This window comes from Candoia aspera, chromosome 2, assembly GCF_035149785.1.
Source record: "Candoia aspera isolate rCanAsp1 chromosome 2, rCanAsp1.hap2, whole genome shotgun sequence".
Taxonomy (NCBI): Eukaryota; Metazoa; Chordata; class Lepidosauria; order Squamata; family Boidae; genus Candoia; species Candoia aspera.
The window spans coordinates 6,917,716-6,937,044 of NC_086154.1; the positions used below are offsets into that span (position 1 = coordinate 6,917,716).

The following is a 19,329-nucleotide window of genomic DNA, read 5'->3' on the forward strand; positions in this document are numbered from 1 at the left end:
GGTTTCCCTTCATAAGAAAGGAAAACATGCTCTGAATGAATTGAAAGGGAATGGGCCTATTCATCAAATATCTGGTGACGTCCCAGCAGAATGTTGTAAGCACAACTTTCCCTCTAACAGGTTGCTCAAAGGATCGAAATACTAAATGTAGAACGAATATTCCCCCAGCGATGGAATCTCTCTCTGCACCATAAAGAAAGACATTCACTTGTTTCCAGCTGTGATATGGACTCGCATCTATGTTCCTTGGAAAGGTCGTTCTGGAAAGGGTTTGTGATAAAACTGGGCAAATGCCATTCCTTATCAACATGGAAGTCAACATAGTCATGAATTTCTGCCCCTGATCATTGTCTGAAGCAATGAGACCAACCAAGGTCCACCTGAAATGGAGCAGCAGCTTGACCATCCCAGGGTACTGGAATCCTTCAGCAGGCAGCATCGGGTAGAAGAAAGGAAACTGAGTTTTATCACTCAGAATCCAGGATACAAAATTGTAACTGATCTGAAAAGAATGAAAGAAGATGGTATTTTAAGTTAAACTTCCAAATTGAATGCCTAATATTTTCATAATACAATTCTGCTCTTCATTTACAACTGAGGACTTCTGATTGAAAATTATGTGGCTGAAAACTGTCTCTCCAGCAAAGACACACCTGAGGGATTTTGTAGGTGCCCAACATGGTCGAGATCTGGATGGAGATCCCGGTCTCAGCCCCTTCGAGAACGGCCACTGGGTTTCTCTGCCTTCCACAGCTGTAGTTGGGGACATTGGCCTCCCCAGCTGCAAGCAGGTCCAGCAAAGCCTCTGAAGTCTTTCCTGCATGGAAATTGTTTTCATAAATATTGTAACCCAGGGTGATGTTGGGCAAGAGGTGGGAATCCTGGTTGATCTCCTGGATGGCAAAAAGGAAGGATAGGATTTTCCAATATTGTGTCATGACTATGCTGCAAGCATAAATAATTAAAACGTAATTAAAGGAAGTTTGTATTTTTTTTAAAATTACAAAACAGTTCTAATCCATCCAAGCTCAAGACTTCCTCTGTATCAATATTAACAAGAAACAAAATAAAAAAACCCCCAAAACCTACATCAATAAGGTATTTGAGATTACATTTCAGAGGCACTACTGCAATTTATGACATGAAAAGAACATCGGGGTCACTTCATCTCTCCTAAGGATGGTGGGAGGTATCCCCAAACATCTCACATATTTCAAAGGAATCTTTCTATTTTTATTGCTTTTTAAGTACTGAATTGTTGAGCTTGTCAGCATGTTCGCAATTCAACCAAAACTTCAGGCTGACTTTAAATATTCTCTGTGTCAGTCTTCCTAGTGATCTTCTCAAATACGTATAAATTGTTTGACCTAGTCTCACAATAAAATATAGAATTGTTGAATGATCATACAGGCCACATTCGCTCTCTCAGACAACACACGCAAAATGACCAGCTGTGACTATTAACAAAGCCAATAAGTTTTCAATTTCTGGACATGTTTAGATTTTCATGTTTATTGTCCAAAATTTCCTGAGTGGAGATTTAACTTATGCCATTGACAGTGTAGTGGGGAAAATGTGGGATTCCTACATTCTTCTGTCCCTGAGGAGCCAAGTGAGGGGCAGAAGAGGGGAACCACCCTCTCTTCCATATCCACCACCTATCTCTGCTCAAACAGAGTGGATTATTATTCTGAGATCAAGCAGAATATAAAATCCCTACTGTCTGTACAGGACCTGCGTCTTTCAGAATTTCAAAGGAGGCTCATTAGCCGTGGGGTGCAAAATGGATACAGAAGTGTGAAATTGGACAGAGACTGAGAGAAACTAGCAGATCAAAAGGGCTGGAAGTTCAGAAATGAGTCAGAAATGGAGTGGCTGTAATGCAGTGCAGGAAGATGGACTTACGTGGATTCTTGGGTTGAAGGAGTTGTGTTGAAGCTTAGTGGCTGAAAAAAAGCCTTTGCTGCAGAGACAATGCCCCCAATGAGAAGCTCTCCTGGCCTGTAATGGTTCTGTGAGTCCAACTCATCCCCCTTGAGAGTCAGGGGGCATTTGGCTTGGAGCCTCCCATAGACTCCCTGGGGCCACAGAAGCAGCATCAGCAGCAACGTGAGTTTTGTTTTTGATGGAGCCTCCAGCCCTGTGTCTATTTTGAACAAAAAGCTAGAAGATGTGATGGAAGAGAGCAAAGCCCTTTTTTCAAGACAGAGGATTCCAGGGCCTTCCTAATCCAGTCAGTGTCCAGACGAGGTTTCACATCTGAAGGGGAGGGATGTAGATGCAGTGCCTGCCTGCCCTAAAAGCTCCCCACCAGACTCTCTTTCTCCGGACCCGCATTTATGCACTCAATATTTTCCAGTGCCATGATGTCAGCCTACAAGGCCTTCGTGGGATATTGAGGTGAAAGCATGAATTGATGTGTTTTTGTCAAATCTTCTGAAAGTTTCCAGGAGAGTCTCTAGAGATCTTGCTGTAAGATAACAAAGAAATCACTATGATTTGGATAATGGCAAGGAGGGAGCTCGCCTCTCTGATCTCTGAATGAGTCAACAAGCAGACGCCCAAAGAGGGAAGTCGCAGATGGGCTCCAAACTTTCAAGATGAGCCAACTGGCCTCAACATTCTCAAAAAACATCCTTCAACAATCCACTACCAATAGAGATTTCAGCATGGTGGTGAGCAATCACACATCGGTATGGATTCGGTGGGTCTTGACTGTGATGGATTTTGGCTGTGTTTGTCACATTAGCCAAGGATCTGCTGGGATGGGTGGTCGCTCCTCTTTTCAGAGCAACTTTTTCCAGGAAAAGTTCGTTGTTCATTGACTCCTTATTTTATATAGCTTGTCAAACCACAGCAAATGTTCTGAGGAAATGGACTTTTATTCAGTATATTCACCAAGAGCTGGGCTTCAGGTTCTACCTTTGGGCGATTCCTGTTAAAGGAACTTTTGTCCTTTATTTGAAGGGGGGAAAGCTGTTCTTTGTTTCTGAAGTTTCTGAAGTTGTAGTTTGTGAACTACAATATCTAGCATGGATTTAGTAACTAAACATGATTTTCAGCACTTTTTTTTTAATGTGTGAGTGAAGCTGGTGGACTCCTGATCTTGAGTTTCTCCTCAGACCCCCAGACTTTATAGACACACAGAAAGCTGTTCTGCAGAGTCCACAGCAAAGAGAATGGGTGAAACCATCTATATTCAGAAGTGGGAACCTGGTTCTACTCCCACTTGAAGCAAACAGGGCATCTTTTTTACAGGGAGGTGTTTTTTTTTTTTTTTTCCAGGAGTGATCAAGTGGGATTTATGAGAAGTAAGCACAGATCATATAACAGTCAGCTGTCAGTAGCTGAACTGATTTGGAGAAAACAACAACCTAACCCCCCAATTTCATCATTTGATGTGGAAAAAACACTTTGGATCAAATTGATGGGCACTGTGGTGAATGTTAGCTTAGCCAAAGGGGGATGTCCCAAAGGCCAGATAAAATGGGACAGAACTCCCTGTGCAGCCCCGGTTGAAAGGTGGAGGTCAATGGTCCTTTTTCATCTCCTTGTTCTCTCTCTACAAAAGTGGGAGACAGGGAGGTCCCCTTTCTCCTTTGACGTTTGATACTTGCTTAGAAGACTGAGAGCAGATTTTTCTAGCCATGGTCCTTGGCATAATTCATGAGAGTGTAAAGTGGTCATATGTTTTGGACAGTTTTAGTTGGTTTACGTGCTACAGTGATGTCATGTGGTTGCAACAGTCTGTTGGCGGTTTCTGAGATGTTTCTGATGTATGGCAGTGTTATCCTTTTCATAGTTTCCATTGGTTGGGTTCTAGTGGGTTGGGTGGTGAGGCACTTCTTGATAAAGTTGAGCGGGTATCCATTTGGTTGGAAGATGCTCTGCAGATGTTCTTTTTCTTTTTTCTGGTGTTCTGGGTTGCTGCAGTGTGTAAGTGCTCGTCTGAATAATGTTCTTACACAGCTTCTCTTGTGGGAGGTTGGATTGTTACTTTGGTAGTGGAGCACTTGGTTGGTGTGGGTAGCTTTCCTGTAGACTTGTGTTTCTAACTTACCATCCTTTCCTCTACTGATGAGGATGTCCAGGAATGGTAGTGAGTTGTTGTTTTCTTCCTCCCCTGTGAATTTTATTCCATTAAAGATGTTATTGATGGTTTTGTGGGTTTCTTCCAGTTGTTTCTTTTGTATTATGACAAAAGTGTCATCTACATACCGGATCCATACTTTGGGTTGTATATGTGGGAGTGGCTATCCTTTCCAGACGCTGCATCACAATCTCTGCTATAAGTCCTGAAATCGGTGATCCCAGGGGTGTTGCTTTGATCTGTTGGCATATTTCACCATCAAGCTGAAAGTAGGCTGTAAGGCAGAGGTTGGTGAGGTCCGTTATCCTGGGCATTTCTATTCTGGTGTATTTGGCTAGGTCTGGTGTGTGCGCAGAACCGCAGCCATAGGTTCTTTTGCTAGTGCCGGGTCCATGGATGTGAAGAGAGCTGTAACGTCGAATGACACCACGATCTCATCTTCTTCTATGTTTATGTTTTTGATTTTCTGGAGGCACCGCAGTGGCCCACTCCCTCTTTGCACTGAAGATGTTGCCTAGTCTGGCAATGAAACGTCTGCAAGAAAACCACAAGGCTCAGAGAGCACCAAGGACTCCACAGTTCAACCCTGAGCTACAAATATTTGCTTCAATCGGTACCACATATGGGCATCAGAGAAGACTATTATTTCTGACCCCCTTTTTATACATTTGCTTATGTGCAATTTTTTGGGCATTCAGGCCCCCTTAAAAGCCAGACTGTAGGTGGTTGTATTTGCCCTCCTGAATTATGTGTTGCGTACTGAACAATTCTTGCTCAAATTTAGTTAAATTTCTATTGTGTAAATATACTGTTAACTTTGTCATTGCTGTGTGTTCTCCAGGTTTGAGTTCCCAATGAGAGATCAGCAGAATTGTGTCTTTCTTCCACTGTTGAGCACAATTTATTCTCAGTGCCGTAAGCATATATCTCATTAAAGTATGATATTTCTTGTTAACTTTTCCTGAGATTATACCGAATAAGAACAGTCGTGGTTTCATTTCAAATTTAATTTCCATTTTTTTCTGCTTTATACTACGTATGTCTTCCCAATACTTTTGAAGGGTTTTTACATGTGATAAAATGTTCCTCGTGTATCATGACATTTCCAGCATTTATTACTGTATGATTTGCCCATCTTAGACATTATTGATGGAGTTGTATACCATCAACTCCACCAACATTGCATAACATTTTGTACCAATTTTCCTTTAAATTATAACATGGTGCAAATTTTATAGATTTAGTCCATTGTTCTTTCCATGGTTGTATTGTGACTGTTCCTTTGAAATTTTGCATCCATTTTGCCATAGAGTTTTTGGCTTGTTCTCTCTGTGTGTGATGTCTAAGTGGAAGTTTATATATATGTCCTAGTAGATGGTATGGGTTTTGTATTAGCAGTTCAAATGCTGTTTCAATTCAGAATCCCTCCTTCCTTCTTGAGATCTGATTTTATACTCCAACTACTTGCAAATACATCAACTATGGTATCTTCTGGCCTTCACTAAGTAGTTCTTGCTGTCTTTTTTATCTGTTCATAGACTCTGAGTGGACCATGTCTCTGTGTGTAATCACATTTTTCACATTTTCTACAATAAGAAGAACATTTGAAGGGAAAGCTAGAGGTGAAATAGCTGGGCTTATTATTCCCTTTGTGGAATTCCATACTTTTATCAGACTTTGACTAATAATGTGTCCTTCTAAATTTTTAACCACCTTTGTGTCTCTGTACCACAAGTATCCATGAAGTCCATTGGCTAAACCAGTTCCTTCCAAAATTGCCATTCTGCTATTTGGGAATTTTATCTACTTGGTTATCCATGACAAGCAACTTGCTTTATGGCACAGTTTAAGATTTGGAAGGCAAGCCCACCTCTCTCTTCGGAATCTGGTCAGGGTTTCTGTATGACTCTGGGGTCTTTTCCCATTCCATATAAATTTATTGATGGTTTCTTGCCATTTTTGTTCTTGTAATGTTCTCTCTGAGAATCTGATTGCTGCCATTTTAAATAAATGGTTTATCTGGGTATGTTAATTATGATGAAGGCAATTGATCCTAACCAAGATAATGTTAGGTTTATGGCAAGAGGTTAAAAGTAACCTTGAAAGATGGATAAACCTAACATTATCTAGTTTAGGATCAATTGCCGTTTGATTTAAATTGCCATCAATTTAACAGAGTTGTTTAAATAGATTTATTGATTGTTTCCTGTCAAGTGCAAACCAAGTTATTTCTCTGGAACAATGAATGTCTGTCTTTATGTTGCAGGGGCTGATTCAGTCAGTTTGGGGATACTCATTATACATTGAACATTTGAACAGTTTAAGGAATCTGTTATAGGAAAAATCCTGATCACAACAATCTGCTGGGACATCACGGTTTATCTGAGAAATACGAACCTTCCCATTCTATTCATCCATAGTATATTTTCCTTTCTCAGGCAGAGAAACCATCTGGCTAAGTATGGTGTTTTTCTAAAAGAATTTTATTAAGTTTCAAGACAAGGACGAAAGCTACCCCCCAAAATAAACCCTACAAAAGAAAAAAAAGAAAAGAAAAAAAGAACTAAAAAGGTGTGAAAACACAAGAGAATTTTTTCTTTCAAAATTACAGAAAGATGTGACTTCTGATTTTTAACAGCAAGAATATACAAAAATTTCCATAATCAATCTCTTACTGTATATTCAACCAAAACCACATTATTTCTAAAGATCATTCCCCTTTAGCGCATTATAATAATCTTTAAGTATAGGTACTCCCCCTTATACTAAAATAAAGACAACAAAAGATAACACTTCTTTAATTATGCCCTTCCTCCTACTATTCTATACATTTCTGTCTAAAGGATCAAACTAAAAAGCACATCAGTTGTCTGCCATTATACTTAATAGTACAACATTTTTAATAACCTCAATCTTAATAAACCCCCCAAACAAAAACAATTCAAAACAGTGGCCTTCAAGCAAATCCCCTGTCACCCAGATGTGATTTCATCAGCCAGCCCCAGAGGCAAGGCCAGCCCCCACTCTCCCGGCCTTCTGGGAGGGGGTGAAAACCTGGTTATGCCGCCTTGCCTGGGGTGGGAGGGGGGGTGGCCGATCATGGGGGTGGTTGGCTCCTGGATCGGACCAATGATAGCATCACTATTTCCCATCTGGAATTTTATATTATTTATTCTATATTGCTTATTTTATAGTTTTATATTTTTACGTATATTTATATTCTATTGTTTAAATGACATTTTATTCTTTCATTCCTAACTGTCTGTAAACCACCCAGAGTCACTGTAGTACAAGTTGGATGGGGAGAAATATGACAACCGATCCATCAATCAAGCACTAAATGGTTCCTTGGTTAATCTTTGGCTTTGCTTGCGAGGTTCCCCTCTCGGACTTTTCTCTTTGCAAGCAGGGCCACCTCCATCTCCCCGCCCCAAACTTGTACCCTCCATTCCAATGATCTGCGGGGCGCATTAGACAGTCTCACCCTTCTCACCCCTCCCCTGCTGGGCTGCAGGTGAAGGCTTGGATGGCTAGTCTGGAAAGTGGAAAAAAATATCTGGAAAAAGACCAGAGGAAAGAAAAGTATGTGACGTTCCATAAAGACTTCAGGAGCTGAGCTTAACTGGCAGGAGATGGAATCTTCCACAAGGGGTCCTTGTCAAGTGACCCACCGATCAACTTGAGGCAGTTACTCTAGCAGAACATTTTAGTAGAGCAAAGGCAGCCATTTTAATCCTCAAGGGGAGGAAAGATTTTTCTCTTCGTGAGATTCCTATTGTCCTGTAAACCTAGAGAGATGGAACCATCTTGGATCTCTGGGAGGACCTTTGTGTTTCATGTTGGCATTAGTGGGCACAATTCTTCCAGTGTGCTTGTGAACAACATACTCTTTCTTCTCATTCTAAAATTTAGACCTTCACCTTTTCTCCAGCCTCAAGGTGGCATCCATAGCACTAACTCCTCCAACTTTTTTCCCAGAACCACCCGCAGATAATTTGGACTGGTTCAGAGGAAGCAATTGGTGTGAACTCTACAAGGGAGCTTTCATGGGGGAGAGGGGCTATTAATCCTTGGCCTCCCCAGTCCTAGTCCTACACATTAAACCCAACACCAACTTGCTGCCACTTTGGTCTAGTGGCTAAGCTTCTGGGTCAGAAACCAGGAATCTGTGAGTTCTAGTCCTGCCTTAGGCATGAAAGCCGGCTGGGTGACCTTGGGCCAGTCACTCTCTCTCAGCCCAGCCCACCTCACAGGGTTGTTGTTGTGGGGAAAGTAGGCTGAGGAAGGAGTATTAGGTATGTTCACTGCCTTGAGTTAGTTAGTTAGTTAGTTAGTTAGTTAGTTAGTTATATATATATATATATATATATATATATATATATATATATATAATAAAGGTGAGATAAAAATAAAAAAAATAAAAAATTGGTAGGACATTCAGAAGTTGGATTTTTGCATATGAAGGGTAGATCTGAGATGCTGCTTTATAAACTCAGTACATTTTTTTTCCTACCTGTGCTATGTCTATATCAGAATCGGTATTCCTGTTTGGATATTTATTACTTAGGACAGATTCTGCAGATGCCATGATCACTCTTTCCCCCTGTCTCCACTATCTTCAACTTTCATCTCTTGAAGCTTATTTTGCACTTCAAGTGACTTGCATCTTTTCCTGCAAAGATACCCTCAGTTTGAGAGAAAGATTGATCCTACCACACCTTCTTCTAGCTTCAGAAAAGGCAAGAAAAGCTGAGGGTAGGAAGTAGTTGCAGCCCCTCCTGAGTGACGTGACATTTCTCTTCAAACGAGAGGCACATCCTCATGACCGAACTGGCTCTGCACAGATACCACAAGGGGAGCTGTGGAGAGAGCTGAGGGCCTCCCCCATAAGAAATCTTGAAGGCCCACTCTGCCACAGCCATCGGTGTGTCTGTGTGTATGCAATTGTGCACTTCCTTACAGAAGCATATAGAGGAAGATCATCAAGATCAGCTAGAAAAAATGTTATAGTTCAGAAAATTGAGACTTTCGGCACAAGACAGGACAGCAGAGTTTTGGAGGCTTCCTAGCACAGCAATGAGGACACTGAATCTACAAGATGCAGCATAACCTCACCATAAATGTCATATTAGTACTCATGGATTTGGTTCTCTGTCCGGACTACCTCAAAAGGCTGACAGTGCAATTCGTGGTGTTCAAAAGTAAGATGCTCATTATGGCTATGATCAAAGTCCCACCACATGCACTGCGTGTCTGATGATATATAAAGACGCGGCTGGGCTGCAATAGCATGGTTGTGACTACCGTCTTGATTTTTTGGAACACTCTGAGGATGCTCCTGACTACAAGATGGATTAGTGGGTTGTTCAGGAAAACTGTGGTAGTGAGAGTGTTTCTTCAGAATACCTGATTGCTACTCTACATTTGTGTATGTCATGGAGGAGTCACAGGATTAGCTCTGCCACAACATGTTGCATCAATGATCTCAGGTTTGGGATAAGCCCTAAGGGACTTCTCGTAAGAGGACAAGACATGACATATTGGTTGGCCCATTGTAGCCTTGTGGAGTGAAAGGTATTGAAAGAGGTGGTCAGCTGATTAGTTCCCAATCCAAAGACCTGTGGCTGAGAGACCCACATATGCAAGCTATCTGCAATTGGTTTGGCCTCCTACAGTGTACATAATGATAGGAGAGAGAAAATAATCCTTCAGTTTATATGAAGATGCACCTTTTGCATTGCAGTGTTTTTGTCCTACCAGACATAGAAACATGAAAAGATGGAAACTGGGCTTTAGCAGGAGATCACGTTAAAAAGCAGCCAGAGAAATAGTGTATTCTCCTGAAAATCAGCAAACATTTAATTAAAATATTAAATGTCCATCAGAATTAGTTTTCTATTTCACTTTTCAACATGAGTTTCTCCTTTATATTCAGATCTGGCCTCAGCAAAATGGTGTAACACTTAGGGATGAAGATGCAGCCCAGCAGCCCAGCACTGGAGGCTAAGATGGAGAAGACCTGCACAGCCACCATGGACTTCCCCTTGGTGCTCAGATAGGTGGGCACAAAGGAGACCCAAACACTGCAGAACACCAGCATGCTGAAAGTGATCAGTCTGGCTTCATTGAAGGCCCCAGGAAGATTCCTGGCCAGGAAAGCCACCATGAAGCAGATGGCAGCCAGGAAGCCCATGTAGCTGAGGACACTGTAAAACATGGCAGCAGAGCCTTCGTTGCACTGCAGAATGATCTCTCTAGGCTGGGAATGCATGTCAGAATCAGGGAATGAAGGAAAGACTCCTAACCAGATGAAACAAATGACAACCTGGACACTGGAACAAGAAAGAATGATGGAATTGGCCAGACTCTTCCCCAGCCATCTCGTCACTCTGTTTCCTGGCTTTGTGGCCAGGAAGGCCAGGACCACCATGATCGTTTTGGCCAAGACAGAAGAGACAGCAATGGAGAAGATGATGCTGAAGGCTGTTTGTTGGAGAAGGCAGGTGTCTCTCCTTGGCCGGCCAATGAAGAGGAAGGAGGTCAAGAAGGAAAGCAGGAGGGAGACCAGGAGGATGTAGGAGAGGTCCCGGTTGTTGGCTTTGACAATTGGAGTTTCTTGGAATTTAATGAAGATTCCCAGGACAAAAACTGTGGTTATGATTAGGAAAAGGGCAAAGGAAGTCAGGATGATTCCCAAATTCTCTTGATAGGAAAAAAAGGTGAAAATTTTGGGGATACATTGATCTCTGTGCTTGTTCTGATGCTGATCTTCTGGACACCTGGTGCAGTGGTCTGCATCTGCAAAGGACAAATGTAACATCCACCATGAAATTATCAGATCTACCACGAAATTGTCAGATGGGAATTATATTTTGAATCACAAAACCCAAATCTAACTTTGTATACATATGCATCTGCATGGTGGGTGGGAGGGAGGTAGAAAGAGTTTATGCGTATGTGGGTGAGTGTGCTTCTTTGCATTAGGAAGAGTCCAAAGTTGATCAGGTGAGACAATCTAGCTAGATTAAGAAGGGGCAGATTTTGAGGGGAGACACATTCAGCCTGCCAAAGACCTCCATTTCTCTCCTACCCTTTTCCAACTCTGGAGACTGTAGGAAGCAAAAGGTAAGAAGGACAACCATCTATGTCATTTGGGAAGGTCTCCCATAGACTAGGATGACCAGTCTGACAGAGTTGGGATATTCTGGTCCCCCAAAATGCAATTTGATTTATCTCATGACTCATTAATTTGAGAATAAAATTTAAATGCAGTAAAAAGTATTGTTCAACTATTTATGGATTCATTCTCTCCCACCAAATCCCAATGGTTAATGATTAAAAGATAAAAAGAATAAGAGACTTGATAAAAATGCTTGGTTTGATCTTCCTCTGTAATAACTATAATAAGGAGAGATTTCTCTCCAGTAGCAATTTATTCCCCCAAATAGATGTTCCAAGGAAACAGATCATGCTTGCCTACTCCTTGGATGTCTTGGAGGAAGATGGATAGGCAGAAGTGTGGCTATCCTGAGTCCATGCTGAAAGTGAGAAGATCCCAGGATGACAGACTAGATCCTTTGTGAGGTGGCTTTCATTCACCTTGATGGAGAGCTTCATACTGTGCAAGCAACACCATGCTCCTTGTCAGGGTGAAGCACTTCAGAGCAACAGGACACTTCATGTCACTTCAACGGATGCTTCACAAAGCTGGAGAAGCTTTTAGTTAGCTGCTTGGTCTCAAAATTTCATTCCAGTGGATGGTCTCAGGTCATATTATTGTTACCCCTTTGGTGAAATTAATCCTGGCAGTTAAATAAATACTTCCTCCCCCCAAATATCCAAATTTGAAACATCAACATAGAAAAGGTCTATAGGAACCTCTGCCCATTTCCCAAGGGCTGCATTGACTCCCAGTCACCCACCTTCTTGAATGGAAATGCTCCCTTCTGCACAGGGAAGGCAGTCATAGCAGCAACTTGGTTTTCCCTCCTGGACCACCTTGAAGTATCCGGGCTGACAAGGCTCCACACACTGGGAGGAAGGCAAGGGCTGAAAGTGAAGAGAATCAGCTTTCAGAATCATCTGCACAGCTGATCAGCTACCAAATGAGACACAGAATTGGAAGGGGATCAACAAAATCGGTTCGTGCAAAATGGACTGGAAATAGAATCTTCTGCTTCTCTTCCAGACCATGTTGGTGGCCATTCCAAGGGTGGCCAATAGTCTTTTAGAAAGTTATTCTTGAAATTGGAAGCGATTTGTGATAGACATGCTTCCATTTTGGAGGACTAACTCTGGAAAACTGCCAGAGCAACTCAAAACAGCCATGTCAGTATGATCCTGAGGAGAAATGAGAATTCTGGAATTCCCCAGCATGATAGGTTTTGCACATCTGTTCTACCAAATGCCTAGCTATAGCCTCAACTTCTTGAATGTATACATGTCCAAATGAACATATGTGATTCAAATGATCTTACATCTCCCCTCCTCTTAAAAGCTGCTTCCATTTCCCTCCATCACGTGCCATTTCCCTCTGTGAAATTCGGATAGAAGCCTTCTATACACCACAAAACACCTTCTCCATTTTGCTAGTGCTGAATTAAAAGAGCACAAGTCTGAAGCCTGTATTTGAACACAGTCAGTCTGGTACATAGTGTGGGAAAGGAGGGGACACTCATTGACATAACAGACAAAACTCAAGAGATGGGAGATCTTTTTCCCCACCTGGTTGAGCCATTGGGGCCAGACAATGGCTTCCTGGTTGATGTTAAATTTGATTCCTGCAGATCTGTCTCTTGCTAGACTCCCAAATTTCACTCTTGTGGCTGACCTATTAGGAAGCAACACCCAGCTCACAATGTCAAAGTCAGCCATCAAATCTCCATTCCCATCCAAATACATCCCATCCATGGTGTTATTGTAGATCAGGGTTTTCTTCAGGAAAGGATGAAGCTACAGAGAGAAGATGGAACAATGTAGAAGACACAGAATCAGTCTGGATATCTCAGTCCTGGAAATATTCATCAGCTTTAGGAATTTGCAAAGCAAATGTCAGTAGTTGTGACCAATTGTTCCATATCCTTGTTATTTGAAGGAAAACCCCACAAGTTAGTTTGGACACTTTCAAGTAAGGAGTGTCTGTTCTATTGATTCTGGCACTTTTTGGGTGCCACTAAAAGCATATTGTGCAATTAAATACAACGTTGTATTAGGCTGAAATACACAGTGCTAGGAGAGAATCCAAATCCCTTTCCGCAAGTATCAGATTCCAGAAACTGAAGAAAGACAAGCTCAAAGCACATGAGATAGAAGAGTTATAGTGGTGAGTGACAATACAGCAAAGGAATAATTTGCTATTCAGCACCAATGGAGGCCAAATATAAATGGAGAAAGAAGGATGACGACAAGGGATTTTATGAAAGAAAATGATTCATAAAATGTATTTTTTCTCAATCTATTTGACATTTCTCAGAGAGATTGTTGTGATGTTCAACACCTAGATGTCACCCTGAGCAATATGCATGGAAGGGGAAGGGAATACCTGCCACAGCTGGATCTTCTGAACTCCCAGCCTGACTTTTCTCCCCATCATTGTCCTCTGGGATTGGGGTGAATAGGCCCCATTTAAGGCACGTGCCACAGTCCGGATGGCATTGTAAGTTAAGGAACCGTCTAGAGAGAAGATCCTCTCAATCCCCTGTTGAGGTAGAGTCTCCAAGCTCTCTTTCTCTGCACACCTTGTCCAGCCTTTCACAGAGAAGGCAGGTTTTGCATATGAACAGTGAAATTTTTTAGTCATAAATTCTTTGATAAGAAAATAGAAATCCATGAAATCATCAAATCTGGCCCTTTGGTTTGTCTGGATAAGAAAAGAGAAAATGCTATGGGTGTATCTGAAAGGGAGATTACTATATGATAATTCCATGGTGAGATCCCACAAAGCTGTTGTGATCCACACTTTCCCTACAATAGGTTTTCTCAAGAAGTTAAATACGTTTTCTAGAATAAATTCTCCCTCTAAGAAGGATGCGAACTCTGCGTAGTAAACAAATACATTGATTTGGTTCCACTTTGTGAACACAGAAATCAGATACTTGAAGTTCTCAGGATTTAGTAATGCGATTTGTGAAAAGACAACACAAATGCCATTCTGAGCCAGCACAGGAGTGAAAGTCCTAATGAAATGTTCCCCATTATCAGTGGCTGCAGCAAGGACTCCAATGAACGCCCACCTAAAATACAGGAGCAGTTTAACGATCCCCAGGTTCTGAGCACCTTCTTTGGGGACGGTCCGGTAGAAAAATGGAAACTGAGTTTTATCACTCAGGAATGGTGAACTAAAAGTGTAGCTGATCTGAAAAGAAAGAAAGGGAGGTTTGTGTTTTATTTTGTGTTCACGAAAAGCCAACCTATTAGATCCCGAAAAGACAGTCACAGAGCTTTGGTAGTGGCTGGAAGACTCCAGCCTAATGTAGTGGACTTAACGGGAAAACAGAACTGCAGAGAATGTAAACAAGCAACTGTCATCAATGGATGCCTGGAGGTAAGAGGAAATCCAGATCTCCTTTTCTGGAAAGTCGATACTTCCAGAGAGCCTGAATAGTGTGAGACCTGAGCAGATATACATTCTGAACTATGATTTTCACTCTCTCGTAACTGTTAGCTATAGTTGTATCTGGGTTTGTTCTTGTCTCTCTGGGAGATTGAGATACAGTAAAGAAGGTTTGTTCATCTTAACCCAGGCTTAACATTTCTAAGGAGGAAACATCCTTGAAGCGCTCTGGAGTAAACATGGAGCCATTCACTTGCTATATACCTGTGGGGTTTTGTAGATGCCTGCCATGGCAGCAATGAGGATGGATAGGTCAGAGTTGGCCTCTTCCAGGAGAACCAGCAGGTTTTTCTTCCTTCCACAGCTGTAGTTGGGAACTTTGGCCTCCCCGTCTGAAAGCAGGTCCAGCAGAACATCCAAAGTCATTCTTCCATTAGAAAAGTTGTCGTGGAGGTTGTAGCCCAGGGTGACATTGGGGGAGAGGTGGGGATCTTTGCTGATCTCCTGAATGGCAAAAAGGAAGGACAGAATTTTCCAATACATCACAGCTCCTTCCCTGGAAATACACATGGATTAGGCCATGATGTTCCGTTCAGTGAAAATAATGCATTTCACGTGTGCTACAGTGACTGCACAAGACTTTGTCCCCAAATTCTTCATCTCTGCATCTCTGCTTGTACTGACTGAAAGACAAAACAGAAACTCTCCAGGCAATCTCTGCATTATTGTCACTTGCTCTCTCTCAAGCCCAGAATCAGAAGGCAAAAAACAACCCAGAAAAAAGGTACTGGCAAGCCACTTGTGAAAATGTAGCCAGGAAACCTGCATGGCCCAGACCATGTAGTAACCAGGAGTCAAGATTCACTCAAAGGACCATAATGCACATGTAATGTGTATAGAGTGTATAGAGTGTATATGTATATGTGTGTGTGAACGAGTGTGTGTGTGTGTGCTTGTGTGAATGAGATAGGGCCGAAAAGCAACCATTTAAGAATTGAACAGAAGCTCCAGTTCCTCCAGTTTTCTCTTGAGTGAATGGTCTTGATCCCTGATTGCTTGAGGGAGAGGACAAAGGACCCTGCTCAAAACACTTTGGGATCAGTGGAAGCAGAGGAGGGTCAAGAAGGAGCATCTGAAGATGCCCATGTTCACATCTGGGAAGCCACAACTGGCTGCTGATTTGCCAGTGGGGGGGTTGGGGAAACCCCTGGACCATTGAGGAAAGCCATGACTGAGCACCTGGGCAGAATGTCTGGAGGCACCAGAGCTGTCTGCTCATGTCTTTGGACATGTGAACACTGTCCATCTGCAAGATACCGAATCGTCATCTAGGAAAGCTTCAGAAAAGAAGCCAGCATTTTCTCTCACTGGGACTGACCAGTTAGAGCCTCCTGTCCTTTTCTTTGATGGACAGGCTGAAACCATGACCATGACCTCCCAAGCTGATCACCTTGAAAGATCACAGCAAGTTGTCCATGTAGAGATCACCTGGATATAAGGGTGCTGAACATTGAAGCTTGCTTTTGTTTGATCTGCTGAATGTGTTCCACTTCAGTATACATACAAACCGAAATGGTATCAAAAATGCTATTTTTATATGGAGGTATAAAATGTAACTTCCCCCCGCCCTTTGTTTCCTCAAAGGCAACATAACGTAACATAGCATCATTCAACGTTCTGTGACTTATTCGTAAGCCTTTGTTGAAGGACTCAAACTGAAATTGTACAGCTCAAATTTATAAGTGTTCGTTGCAGGGAAAATTGCACTGATGAGATGGTCTCCTGGCCTGTAATGATTGAATGGGTCTATTGCCTCCCTATCCAAAGTCAAGAAGCACTTGGTGCTGAGGATCCCACAGGCTGCCTGGGGCAACAAAAGCTGTATCAGAAGATGAAGCAGCAGGTCCATTTCTGGTTTCACTGAATGAACCCTGCCTTGCATCTGATCTTAGAATCAGAAGACCAGGAGAATTTGGAGAAGGTGAAAGCAGACTGCAGCAAGAGTGGGCTTCGGTGGCTTTTCTAACACAATATTAAGCCCAGAGAAGACTTCCCAAATGACAGAGATATGGGCCAACACAACAGCACAGCTCCTGGCTGGCTGAAGCTCAGGCCAGCTTCCCAGGGGCATAAGGCAATTTATGCCCCCAACTTTCCTGACGCCAGATATTCCTAGAAGTTGCTGCTGAGTCTGTTGATCTCCTCCAGAGAATTTCCAGGGGAAAAAAGAATCCCATGACATCTGACATGAAGGCAAGAAAGAAATCCCCATCATTCTACTAATTATATGAAGAAGTAGCTTTGCGAAGCGGTATGTGAGTATGCAAATGTGAGTAGATCAATAGGTACCGCTTCGGCGGGAAGGTAACGGTGTTCCGTGAGTCATGCTGGCCACATGACCCGGAAGTGTCTATGACAACGCCGGCTCCAAGGCTTAGAAACGAAGATGAGCACCGCCCCCTAGAGTCGGACACGACTGGACTTTACGTCAAGGGAAACCTTTACCTTTACCTAGCTTTGCGAAAGCCTCCGCTCAGGGTCAGCCCACATGCTGGGGCCCAGCTGGAGAACTGCTAATGTAACTCCACGTGATGGATTTCCAGAAAGCACGCAAGACCAAATTGTTCTGGAGGCATTGGGGGTATGCTCTTATCTTGCTTGGCTGATTCCCTTTTCTTCTTTTTTTTTCATGTCAATTTTGTTAAAAGTTTTAAAGAGAACATAAAAAGAAACACAAACTAATACAGAATAAGAAAAACAAAGAAAGAGGGAGGAAAGGAAAGGAAAAAAATAAAAAGTGCAGAAAAATGATAAAAATAAATAGAAAGAAGCTTCCAATTTCCTTTGCAGCAAATATAAGTATGATTGCGAGGTTACCTCTTACTCTATGTGACTACAAAAAAAAGGTCACTTTTTTCTATTATTCGTTTTTTTAATCATCAAAACCACAAGTCATCAATGCGTTTGTTTTTTTCCCCTGTTTCATGCAGAAAGTGTGTAAGGGGTTTCCTGTCATCCATAAATGAAGATATTTCCTTTCCATAATCAAGAAAGTCCATTTAGCTATCTCTGCATTTAGCCATCTCTCCTCATCACCAACCAATCCAACAGTCTTCAGAAGTTTCCACATCTGAGCAGAATAATCTCACTGCAGTTGTCATGAAGAAAAACAAAGCTCTGTGGCTTTTTTTCTAGCTGTCTGTCCATTAACTCCAAAAGAAAAGTCTCTGGTTTCAATTGTACATTAATCTTTAAAATCTTCTGAATTAGTATATATATATATATATATTTTGCTTTTTTACACATCCACCATACATGATAAAATATCCCTTCATGTTGTTGATGTTTCCAGAAGAGACACTCAAAGTAACTTTAATTCTAGACAATTTCCCCGTTGACATATACCAACAATACATCAGTTTATTAAAAAAAAAATGTCTTTAAGGCTGGAACCTAATGGAATTTTCAATCCTTGCAACCATGTTTTTTTCCCATTTATCAGTTTGTATATTGTAGCCAAAAGTTTTAGCCCATTTCATCATTCATTCTTTCATTTGTTCTTTTTCTGTCTCATATTTCAACAAAAGCTTGTACATTTCAGCAGTGACGTGTTCATCATTTGTACACAATTCTGTTTCAAACTCAGTCTTGCCTTGTTCAAGACCATAAAACCTTTTATCCACTTTAAACCTTTCTGAGAGTTGTACCGAGGAAAACCATGGGCATCAATATCCTTCTGTGGTCAGACCTTCCCTTGATTTCAATTTACAATCCCCTTGAGAACATTCTGGCACATCACGGTAGGTCAACCATTTAGGTTTCCTTCCCATTTTTCATCTCTAAAATGCTTCTGGCACTGGAAGCCAGGAAGGTCTTTTCAGGCCAAACCCAAGTTTATGTTTATTCCATACTCTAAAGACAGCCCGTCTGATATATTGATTTTTGAAGTCTACATTCATCTTACCTTTACGGTACCATAAATATCCATGAATTCAGATCTTAGATCACGTCCTTCTATTTCTAAGCAACACCCACTCTTTCATCCAAGCTAAACAAAAGGCAGCAAATATACTGTAATTTGAAATCTGGCAGACAAAATCCTCCGCTTTCCTTTGCATCTCGTAATACCTTATATTTAACTCAGTTTTTTCCCCCTGCCATACAAATTCAGATATATCCTTCTGCCATTGTTTAAATGGTACGTCAGTTGTCAAAACAAGTATTGTCTGAAACAGAAATAGCATTCTAGGTAAAACATTAATCTGAATCACAGAAATTCTCCCCAGCAGTGACAACTGTAATTTGTCCCTTCTTGACATATCTTTTTAAATTCATTCCACGTCTTAACATAGTTATTTCAAAATAACATGCAATCCATATTTGTTAGATAACAAAGTGTTTTACCTTCTTTTCAATCTTAAAACCTATTTTACGCATCAGTTCTGTTTGATCCTGTATCTTCATGTCTTTTGTTAACATCTTTGTCTTCTGTTTTTTAATCTTGAAACCTGCTAATCATTCACAGAGTCACTTTTTGTGAGGTGGGCAGCCATATTCATTTGGTTAAAAAAAGAAAAGAACAGTTCTTAACTTATATGACTCTTTTTTAATATTTACACCTACAATCGTTTCTTTTTGTCTTATGTCTCTATTCAATATTTCAAGAACTAAAATAAACAGAAGAGGG

The 19,329-nt window shown here is 41.5% G+C and overlaps 1 protein-coding gene across 1 annotated transcript in view; it reads right to left on the minus strand.

The window, feature by feature from the left end:
• Window positions 1-9,977: 9,977 nt before the first annotated feature.
• LOC134492366 (vomeronasal type-2 receptor 26-like) overlaps window positions 9,978-19,329 on the minus strand; it is an 83,979-nt gene continuing 74,627 nt past the window's right edge. The window contains exons 4-7 of the mRNA XM_063296536.1: window positions 14,907-15,146; window positions 12,947-13,042; window positions 12,013-12,139; window positions 9,978-10,888 (exon numbers count right to left, since the gene is read on the minus strand). Coding sequence (XP_063152606.1) covers window positions 9,978-10,888; window positions 12,013-12,139; window positions 12,947-13,042; window positions 14,907-15,146 — 1,374 coding nt within the window. The remainder of the gene's footprint in view (window positions 10,889-12,012; window positions 12,140-12,946; window positions 13,043-14,906; window positions 15,147-19,329) is intronic.